Source organism: Mchenga conophoros, linkage group LG6 (assembly GCF_057382185.1).
Source record: "Mchenga conophoros isolate Kocher_MC1m ecotype Shallow Benthic linkage group LG6, M_conophoros_male_GT1.1, whole genome shotgun sequence".
Taxonomy (NCBI): Eukaryota; Metazoa; Chordata; class Actinopteri; order Cichliformes; family Cichlidae; genus Mchenga; species Mchenga conophoros.
The window spans coordinates 38,638,029-38,649,008 of NC_140531.1; the positions used below are offsets into that span (position 1 = coordinate 38,638,029).

The following is a 10,980-nucleotide window of genomic DNA, read 5'->3' on the forward strand; positions in this document are numbered from 1 at the left end:
GTGCTTCTTATATTTTCGCTGTAACCTGATGTACATTTGGAATATACTGCATATACAAGTGGGCTTAGGCCACGGGCACAACACAAAATAAATCCATATAAGGCAGTACCAGAGTGCTGCATAAGCATCTCTGACCAATACATTGTCCAAAAATAGAAAATAATTTTATCTTTATAATCTTCACTCAGCCTTCCACTGTCAATAACGAGATATACACATGACCAGAATTTACATTAAAATACCAGATTAATGGACCTAAAAGCTCATAGTATTCTGATATATTTTTCAAAGCTTTTGAGACAAAGTCTATTTTTTCAGTTCTGAGACACTTCATGGATAATTTATTCTGACAGGTTTCCTGATTTGATGTGGGGTAGCACAACAGAGATGCCATTTAGTGAGCAGGTTCAGAGTCTGTGGTGTGCACATGCAGGCATGTAGGAGGTTGATTTAATACACAGCAAGTAAACATGGCTCTCATCAATGCTGCATTTAAAAAAATATATCATAATGTGTGTTTTTAAAAAAGGCATTCAAAGCTGTACTTAGATCTCAGTCATACACACTGTGTCGTTCTCTCAATAAGACTGAATGTAAAGCTCATTTATTTAGAAGAAAAGTACTTTAAGAGATTTTAAGTGCTTGAACCATGAAAATTTCTGACTGCTTACATTTAAGACATAATGTTGGTTTTTAGGATTTTTTGAAACTTTCTCAGATTTTTTGCACTAGTTTGCAGAACCGAAGTTTAGTTGATGCCATGTATCACAGTTCAAAATCAAAAGCTTTAATCCAGCCAGCTGTGGGTCATTAACAGTAGATCAGACAGCGAAGCAGACAATTAAAGTGAGCGGCAGGCAAAATCCAGAAACAGTCCTAGGTGTCATTCACTGTGAAAACAAAGAATAGTACAGGGACAATAAGAAACTGTAGGCAGTAGTTGGAAAAGCTCGACTGGTGTGAATATGGCACGCTTGCAACAGGAAGTATTGCACCAGGGGTATAAAAGGAAGTCTGACTGGCTAATTGGGAACAGTTGTAGCAAATCAAACACAGATAAGAACTAATAAAGGCAGGTAGTAAAATTATGCAAAGAGACCGGAGTTCTATTGAAGAAAGGGATATTAATGGTTAGTGGCCTCTGTGATGAGTTTTCAGTCACCCAAAGGTGGCTCTCTCTTTTTTATTTAGCTCGATCACCATGGTAACTAATGATGAACACATAACTCGGTTAGAGTTCAGATTTTTTTCTTTAAAATCGGCTGTAAGCAGGATCTTTCCTCAGATTCTTTTACTTACAGAATGCCTTAAGTATCATAAACATGTATTCTGTGCTATAGGAACACATTTTCGACACAACATACAATGCTAACAGCACCACTTGAAGTGGTGTGTCATATTTGTGAAGACCCAAAGAAATTTTTCATTTGGAATTTTATTGTCCTGAACAAGAAAATAGTGGAAACCGCAGACAAGCTTTAAAACGTGATTTATGGTTTCTAGATGTTCCTTTGCACTATGACGATGAGTGCTTGTCAGTAAAACCAACATTAGATTCAGCTTTACTGCAAACTCGATGCACTTTGTTCCTTTATAAATCTGCCTGTGGTTGTTCAGGGTTCCTACCCTGCAAGCGGATGTGAAATTAGCAGAACGAGGAAAACCACTGAGGCCGGAGAGCCCATTACTAAACACAGAGAAAACACAGATCAATATCCTCCCCATTCTCCGGTCCTAATGTCTGTGATTACAGGACAATAAATATCAGATTAAGGAGAAAAAAAGGGTAGAAGGAGATGGTAAAGAGACCAAGAGAGGTGGAGGGGAGGGGGCGGGATGTTTTTATCATCGTTAAAAGGAAGACAAAATATGTAACGGGGGATGGGAAGCTAGCAAGGGAGGGGTTGTCTAAAATTTGAACGCCCTCTGTTTCAACTTCAAAACATGTAGACATCAATGTTGCATTGTATCACAGTGTCAATACAGAAAAACACTTTCTTAAATCATAAAAGAAGAGGGATGTAGCGGGAAAGATGAGTCACCGCGGAGAACGAGCCGGGTAGACAGAAACAGGCCAGAGGATATGATGCGAAGAAAAATGCTCTGTGAGAAGAGCTGAAGATGAAATAACACTGCTCTCTCACTTTATGGTCTGTTATAATGTGCTAAACATATTCAGTATTCTCAGTCTGGATTGCCAGCATTTAAAAATAACAGTGGTTGTGTTCAAGCGACAAACATACGTCAGGAAAATTCAGCAAATCTGTCTCATGACCAGGACTCCCACTTGATGTGTCCCACATTTTAAAAGGCTCCGTTTTTCCCACTTTCCCCACTGGATGACAGACAAGACGAGCTTAATTCAAAGGCTGTGAAGAAATCAGGGTGACCGGGTGAAGCTGGCGGAAGGCAGTTCCTTGAGTTTTTTGCTTTTATTTTTGTAAAATTGATATATTTTACTCATAAAACATTGTTGGAGGTTTCATTCTGTTTTGGATGCCAGCGATGTGGCGGTACAGAGAACAGTGCAGTCGTCTCACAGCAAGAAAGTTCTGGAATTAAAACTTTCTGAAGAGTTTCTTCCTAAAAGACAAGCATGTTAGATGAAAAGGGTTAGGGTTAGATGCTATTGAAACAGCATTGAGTGGTGCATTTTTGGTGGGGTTCAAGATGGGTCTCTGAGGGTACACTATTTTGGTGATAGACTGTGATAGTGCTGTACCACTAATGTAACTTTCCCACCATGAATATATACCTACTGAAACCCAAAGATGATTATCAGACAGATCAGCAGCTAAAGTCAAAAGTAATGCAACATAAAATTAAACACATAAGTGTAAGAAGGTTGTTTTTTTTTTTATGGAGAAGAAACTTCCAGACTACAGCTCAATGATGGCAAGACAGGAATTACAGATTCAGACATGAACAGCTGTAGGCGCCACAGATCAGCAGTCAATCCTGTTATACTCTGAAGTCTGCCTGCAGGAAGCATGCCTCGTTGGTACATTGTAGTACAGTCTCTCTGCGGACAACCCTGTACCGTCATAAAAAATTAACAGGCACACGGACATTCGCTCCCAAGTGGACCCTAACAGACTCATAGACCCAGAAACTGCAACACACCTTTAAGATTTCCCACATTATTGCACACAGAAAGAGCCACCCTGCTCCCTGTCAGACTTTTACTCCTGAAACCAACTAAATTCAGACTGTTTTTATTTTCTTCACAGGGGAACTCCCTGCTCTTCCTGCCCAATGTACTGAAGGTGTACCTCGAGAACGGGCAGACCAAGGCCTTCAAATTTGAGCCCAGTACCACAGTCAAGGTACTCTGTAGCGATACTGGAGTGTGGCATTATAATGACACACACCTAGCAGCTCTAGCAGAGTTTCAGAGTTGAAGCTGAGGCTCGTGAAGCAGGAAAAAAATCTCAGATTTCCTCCTGAGACAAAAACTAAATCAAAGTTTTAAACTAGACCCTGTAGGAGTGCGTTTCTTCCTGAATGTCAATCAGTCTGACAGCAAGCTCCACATTAAACTGTAACCATATAACGTTGAATTGAATTTACCAGATACAGCTGAGTGATTTACTCACTTCCTCAGCAGTTATTAGTATTAGGCATGCATTTGTTTCCTGGATTTGACAGCTACTCTGAAACTTTCTGTTACCACTCTGACACCTTAACACCTTAACTCAGCTCACCTCAGCAAATGTGTTCCCTGATGTTATAAAATATTATCTCTGAAGGTGTAATTTTCTTTGCACATCAGGACATTGTGATGACACTGAAGGAAAAGCTTTCTCTGAGCCGCATTGAGCATTTCTCGCTAGTGCTGGAGCAGCAGCACAGCATCAGCAAATTGCTGTTGCTACATGATGAGGAGAGGATACAGCAGGTATGCACACACACACAAATTACATTTAAACAAAAAAAAGTATAAAATGCATTCCAAATAATATAAGCATCCGTGTTTCTGCAGGTGGTCCAGAAGAAAGAGGCCCATGACTACAGGTGTTTATTTCGTGTTTGTTTCATGCCCAAAAACCTTCAGATGCTGCTGCAGCAGGATCCCGCTGCCTTTGAGTACCTCTACCTGCAGGTAGACTGATGAATGTGCACACTGCTGGGCTTGTCAGATCACTACTCTCTTTTATTATCTGTTATAATTATTGTTTTTCTATTTAAGGATATTAATAGTTACTTTATTTATATGAAATGGCTGCTATTAATATCAATTCTGATTAATTGAGTCACTGCAAACTGACCTAAAGCATCAATAGAAAAACAGGATTCTCAACTCTGAATCAAATCAATAGGCAAAGTGTTGTAACACTTCCAAAAGTACACTTATTGCTGCAGTTGGCTCATTTCACCGTGATGCAAATCATCAGACTGAAAGGTCAGCTTGTTTGTAAGTGTGCAGTTTTTCATTAAATCCCACCTGCACCGTGATTCTCTTAAAAGAAGGAAGTTTGTGTTTATTTTAATACCAAAGCTGACCCTGCTATTTTGGACGTTTTTCTCCAATTAGCTACAAACTGCTGCAAACAAGACAAATCAGTTGCTACACAATGATTAATTCTGATGTATGTTGTCTGTTTGTGCTAGGGGGTGAACGATGTACTGCAGGAGCGTTTTGCAGTAGAGATGAGGTGTAACACCGCCTTGCGACTTGCTGCACTACACATTATGGAGAGGCTAGCGAGCTGTGGACAGTCACCCAAAACCAACCTGAAGATGATCACGTGAGATATAGACACACCTTTATATGTGGACTGTACAGAAAAGATGGCGTAGCTAATGTGGAAATGCTGTAAACCTGCTTTCTTTGTTTGGTCAGCAATGGCCGACAGTAGTCGCAAGAAGACATGCAGTTGTCTGTGTTAAAACCCTCAGCTGCCTGTGTCTGCGACTGTAGTAACATACTAATGTATTGTCAGAGGGCATGAAGCTGAATTTGTGAAGGTCCACCACTAATAGTTACATGTTACACTACAGCTCATGAGAAATGTTGTGTGCTGTCTATGGTGCTGAAGTTATAAGTTATAAGTTTAGTTTGAGTGTAATAAAACTTTATTAACAAAAAATTTGTTTTTTTATCTTCAAATGTTCAATAAAAACATGAATCGCTAATTCATAACGAAGAAAGCTTGGTAACTACCCTTCAAGGACCTGCAGTTCAAAAAAGCACCCTTTCAATAGCCAAACCCATCTGTTCTCTGATTGGATTGTTAAATTTGTGATTGACATGACATTGACCAATCAGATGAAAGGAAGAAAAATAGGGTCAAAATTTGTACTTGTAACTTGAAACTTGAGTGCAGTTTCACACGTATTTTTTGGCACACACAAATCTTTTTTATGCACAAACAAATTCTTTTTACACATACAACTCCTGATTTACAAGTGCAAAACTGATTTACAAGTACAAAATATTTATGACCGCAATTTGAGCCCATAGGGACCTCCAGGACAAGCTACTTTCAAAGCTACATGACCGTGACAGCTCATTATATCACAGCGGATTGCGATATAATGAGCGGTATGTATTATTGTAGAGTCTACCTTACAATATAAAGAGCCGACTGTTTTTGTGATTTGGCGCTTTATAAATAAAATTGAATTGAATTGAGTGGTAGATACAAAGACCTATACTGCCCTATATTGTACCATAATTATTATTTTTTTAATAATTGCGTGGAATGAGTCTTCAGTTGAATGTTTTTAACAGGCAAAAAATACTTCAATAAGTAAATGTTAAATTTTTGTCTTTTTTCTTTTTTTGCTGATCCGAAAATTGATCCGATCCGTGACTTAAAACCCTGATCCGATCCGAACCGTGAGATTTTTGATCCGTTGCACCACTAATATCAAATGCAAAAAATATGGCATGGACATCAGGCACAGGAAGTCTTAATAGCCCATTTTTCAATTTGATGTTTGGAATTTGTTTGTTCTTACCAGCACATTTACATTAATATGCTTTAAAATACGTTTTCCTTAATAAAGTTTTATTGCGCTCAAATTTAACTGTTCTAATTTCAGGACCATGGACAGGGCACACAGCTTTCTCATGAGCTGTGCTCTAACACGTTTTTTATTTCGAGCCTACACAAATTCAGCTGCGTGCACGTTGACAGTACGTGAGATGTAGATCACAGATACACACAAGACTTAAAAAACCTTCTTTTTTCTAAACAAATCACAATTAACAACCTGAGCCAGCCCTATTAGTGCATCGCCTGCAGCTAAAATCATCTCTTAGTTTGGGACCTTGTGGAGCCTCTGAGCCTCTTTTTGTTTGCAATGGTGATGAATAGTTTGACAGGCAGGAGTGTCTTTGGACTGTGATGTTTGCAGACAACATTGTGATCTGTGGTGAGATTAGTTTAAACAGCTGGCCACTACCATTTAAAGCAGAAGACAGTGCACAAGAGAGTTGAAGAGGAAAGTGCAGGCAGGTTGGAGTGGGTGGAGACGAGTGTCTCAGATAGCAGCAATAGTGAAAGGTGAAGTTTACAGGATGGTAGTGACACATGTCATGATTTATGATTTTAAGGTGTTAAGGGTTTCATTGGGTTTGTTCATAAGGGAGAGTATTAGAAATAAGTACATCAGAGGGACAGCTCATGTTGAGCGATCGGGAGACACATAGATGCAAGGCTGAGATGATTTGGACATGTGCAGAGGAGAGATAGTGGGATATACAGTATATGTTGAAGAGAAAGAAGATGTAGTGAAGGAGAACATGTAGACGGTTGGTGTGAGGGAAGAAGATGCAATCGAGATGGAGGCAGATCATCTGCTGTGGCGACTCATAAAGCGAGCGGTCCAAAAATGAAGACGACCACAAATCTCTTTTTGCTTAAATGAGTGCCTTTCCCTGTTTAACATGCAGGTTTAACAGGCTAGTTGCTTTGTGTGTGAAAAAGTTTTAATATCCTTTTAAACAAAAACAAACCCTTTCAATCTGCATTTGTGTGTTTCCCTCAGAAAGACTTGGGGCATAGAGAACTTTGTGTCATCCACCTTGCTGAGGAACATGCGAGAAAAGGATCTGAGAAAGGCCATCGGCTACCACATAAAGAAGAGCCAATCCCTGTACGATCCCAAGCAAAAGGGCCTGTCAGTCGATCAGACACGGATCAACTATCTGGAGGAGCTGAGTGAACTCAAATCATTTGGAGGGAAATCTTTTGGTGCCACCATGATGGTAGGATTTGATCTGTATACTTTTGTTCTTGAGATTTGGTTGTATATTATAATTTGAATCATCTTCTTTCTCTGCACTTTCTCCACCTCCTCTGTGTTGTTCAGCTCCAGGACAGGGAGTCGATGGTGACCCTATTAGTGGGAGCACGGCACGGGGTGAGTCAGATCGTCAACCACAAGCTGAGCATCCTGTCCACACTCACAGAATTCACCAGCATAACACGCATCGAGCTGCTGCCTGAATCGGAAAAGGTCAGCCTGGTCAAAATATACCTGCAGGACATCAAGGTGAGACCTAAAAGGATACACACCCAAACCTAATATGCAAGAGGAACAGAATACCTCATCTGCAACACTGTAAACACTTTCCTGATGACATTTCCTGTTAGTTTTGTGAGCTATGATCAATGTTAGTCAAAATGTCACCGGATGAGGAAGCCACCTCCCACAGTTTGTCACTCACCCAGCTTGACGTTTAGGATAGCCCTTCATTAAATAATGTCTTTCTCACATTAGCTAGATATTTTATATCAATGTCTATCCACAGTCTATCCATTTTTGTCAGCTCTGGAGGTTTCTGCTTAAGCTGGAAACTAATTAGTATTATTTTTCATCTCTTTATTGGTGCATTTTGTATTTAGCACATGTTGTTTTGATCTGCATGTTTCCCCTTTTCATTAGGTGAACACGAGTAATTGTGCAGATCCTTATCAGTTTTGCAGTTTGGAAACAGAGTTTTGTTCTGTTTGGATGATTGTTAATCAGCTTTAAAAGCTCTCTTAATAAGCTGCTGACTTCCAGACCTCCTTAACTGCTTAAGCACAATATTAATTAGCATTCATCTTAACACGACCCACCTTTACTGCAGTGTTTTAATGAATTAAGATGAACAATTTCTGTTTTTCATAACCTCTTTATATTATTCTCTGCACCCCCTTGCATACAATATACAAACCTCAGCAGAAACAGTGGTTGAACTTTATGCTAAGTGCCTTTACACTGCTGAATTGTCTTTCCCCACAACCTCTCTTTTTCCATTCTCTTTCATAAAGCCCATTACTTTACTACTGGAGTCAGCTGCGGCTAAGGATATGTCCTGCTTAATAGCAGGGTACTGCCGAGTGTTTGTTGACCCTGACCTCAACGTCTTTCCCTGGATAGATGACTCCAAGAAGCACAGAATCTCTGCTGAGGAAGGTACAAAGACAACAATGCGTTCATCACACCTGTAACAATCAATAAATGTTATCTCGTTTTAATTTGGATTCATGTTCACAGGTTATGTTTCACGGTGTGGCAGTGACTCCGATGAATCCTCAGACTTAGACATGGAACCGCTGGTCAACCTGGTGTCTGACAAGAAGCCCCGCCTTCGAATCAGATCTTCATCAGATCCAGATGGACGGAACAGAAAAGACAGTCGGAGAAACAAAGATGAGAGTGAAAAGGGAGAGAAACCTGGCGAGGATAAAAGGCTAAAAGATGAAAAGGGTTCTGACACTAAAAGAGAAAAGTTTCAGCTCGATAAGAATGACGAGAATGAAAGCTCAGAGCACAGGAAGGAGGTGAAGAGAGTGCAGGATTGTGGACAAATAGAGATCCACGTAACGGACAATGATTCGGGGAGACACGCTAGACAGGAAGGGGAGATGGGATGTGACGAGGATGTGCGAGCAGCAGAGGAGGAACCGTCTGTATCAGATTCATGTCATACGGACTCTCATGTCCTCACCAGCGCCTCCAGTGACACTCTCGATGGCCTGGAGGAAGATGACTTGATGTCATGCTCCTCTTCCTCTATCCACCCCAGTGCTGCTTCACAAAGTCACACCAGTGTCCACTCTTCGTTTCACCTTCACCCTTATTCTCATGGGCATGTACAGCCTCACCTGCTTGCCCCACCACCTGCGCACTCCCATCCCCTGATTCACCTCACAACTCCTGACAGAGGAGGAGGAGGGGCCTGCAGGAGATCAGGCGATGGAGCCGATCCCCAGCTCACCTCACCCGTCTCCACTTCTTCTCAGAGCCTTGCTGATGCCCAAAGATCTTCAGGTAACCTCTGCACTGATGACAGCTCCCTGTGTTTCGCGGAGCTCTCCCGCCTCGTGGACTTCCTGCCGAGCCCTCCAGAGGCCAGCGAGGAAGACGACGACGAAGAAGAGTTGAGGAGGAGGAGGAATGCGTTAAAAGAAACAGATGGGGGAAGAGAGGGAGGAAGTGTAAGCAAGGAAGGTGGTTTTAAAGAATATTCGTCATCGCCTTCCCCGTCTTCAAACACAGACTTTGTGTTTAACTTTGACCAGAGCGATGCACGCTGCTACTACAACATCTGCTCCAACATCACCCCCGACAGTGCACGCAGCCTTTCTCATAAACAGAGAGAAGAGAGGGAGGAGGGAGAGGAGACTCAAGATGAAGACCTGGAGCCAATACCCATCCTGCACCCGCCCCCTGGCTTTGGAGACAGCAGCTCTGATGAGGAGTTCTTTGACGCCAGGGATCGTTTCACCTCACCTGAAGACCCGACATCAGGGGCTGTGCCAAGAGGTGATTTACTTTTCACTGTGAGGCTGATCTCAAGAATTTTCAAGTCTTGTATACTGATCAGCAATAAAGGTTGTAAATTCTGCTTTGTTGCCATCTAGTGGCTGAAGTGGTTACTCCCTAAAAGAGTTAGAATATTTACTGGATTACTGAAAATGTTACATAATTGCCAGAACATGTTACATAATTGCCACACCTAACAATAATGGTAGATGTGGTCTACTGATCCTGATGACACTCTTATGCAAGAAAAAAACTGCCATTTCCTTTACTGCATCAGTCCAGGTGGGATAGAAGTATAGTCTAACTGCATCTGAGGGCTTTTATGATATGCCTCAAATAAATATTTCCAAAGTCCACTACAGTACTTCATACCGTCATTCTACTACATTTAAGGGGTTATGTTCTTACCGATTACTTTCCAAAGGCAAAGAATTACAGGGGATTATTATTGGAAAAAAAGTACCAAAGTGAATATAATCTTCTATAACTGCATGTTTTCTCCACACCCCATTAATATTCGGAAGACACCATCTTATTTATCTTATAATCTTTTGGTGGATGATCCAGCTTTGACTAGCTTTAAAAGTTAGATTTCACTCTATTGACTCATCTATTAATCTAATACATAATTTGGACCTATATAAACATGTCAATGGAAGAACTATTTTAAATATAATTCATGAATAATGCTTATGTACTTTTCCTTTACATTGTTTAATGTTTTTGTTCTACATTTGACATGTAATGTTATGTTTTACCTCTACTCCCATGAAGGAAAAAGCTTAAACTGCTCCAATTTACGGGATTTTTTGTTTTAATTTGATTTGATATAAAAAGCAAGCTTATTTCAGAGAGGATGAGCTGATGGGCTACTCAAGGCCCCCTCTACTCTAGTAGAGTACAATAAAAATATGACACTGGAAATGAGCTGAATATATCCCCTTTAAGTAGAGTGTCCATCTACCACCACATTAGCTACTAACAGCAAACACTGGAGCAAAACTAATACAAAAAATTGCAGACAAATAGTTTAATGGCAACTGCTGTGCAAAACGAAAAACTAACCTTAAAGGAAAAAGTGATGCAAAACCTGTAATTTTCATTGAATGTACATTTATGGCCTATTTTATGTGTCTGTGCACTGCACACAGAAGAATATAAATTTTGTTGTGATATTTGTTCTGCTTTAAACACAAAAGCTGAAATTTTTGTGCT

At 40.5% G+C, this 10,980-nt stretch overlaps 1 protein-coding gene across 2 annotated transcripts in view; it reads left to right on the plus strand.

Annotated features, from left to right (window-relative positions):
* The window catches only part of frmpd1a (FERM and PDZ domain containing 1a), a 51,115-nt gene that overhangs the window by 34,901 nt on the left and 5,234 nt on the right, over positions 1–10,980 (plus strand). For both annotated transcript variants that reach the window (XM_085277929.1, XM_085277928.1), the window contains exons 8-15: positions 3,231–3,326; positions 3,773–3,898; positions 3,983–4,102; positions 4,612–4,748; positions 6,997–7,216; positions 7,321–7,503; positions 8,268–8,412; positions 8,494–9,765. In XM_085277929.1, coding sequence (XP_085134055.1) covers positions 3,231–3,326; positions 3,773–3,898; positions 3,983–4,102; positions 4,612–4,748; positions 6,997–7,216; positions 7,321–7,503; positions 8,268–8,412; positions 8,494–9,765 — 2,299 coding nt within the window. The remainder of the gene's footprint in view (positions 1–3,230; positions 3,327–3,772; positions 3,899–3,982; positions 4,103–4,611; positions 4,749–6,996; positions 7,217–7,320; positions 7,504–8,267; positions 8,413–8,493; positions 9,766–10,980) is intronic.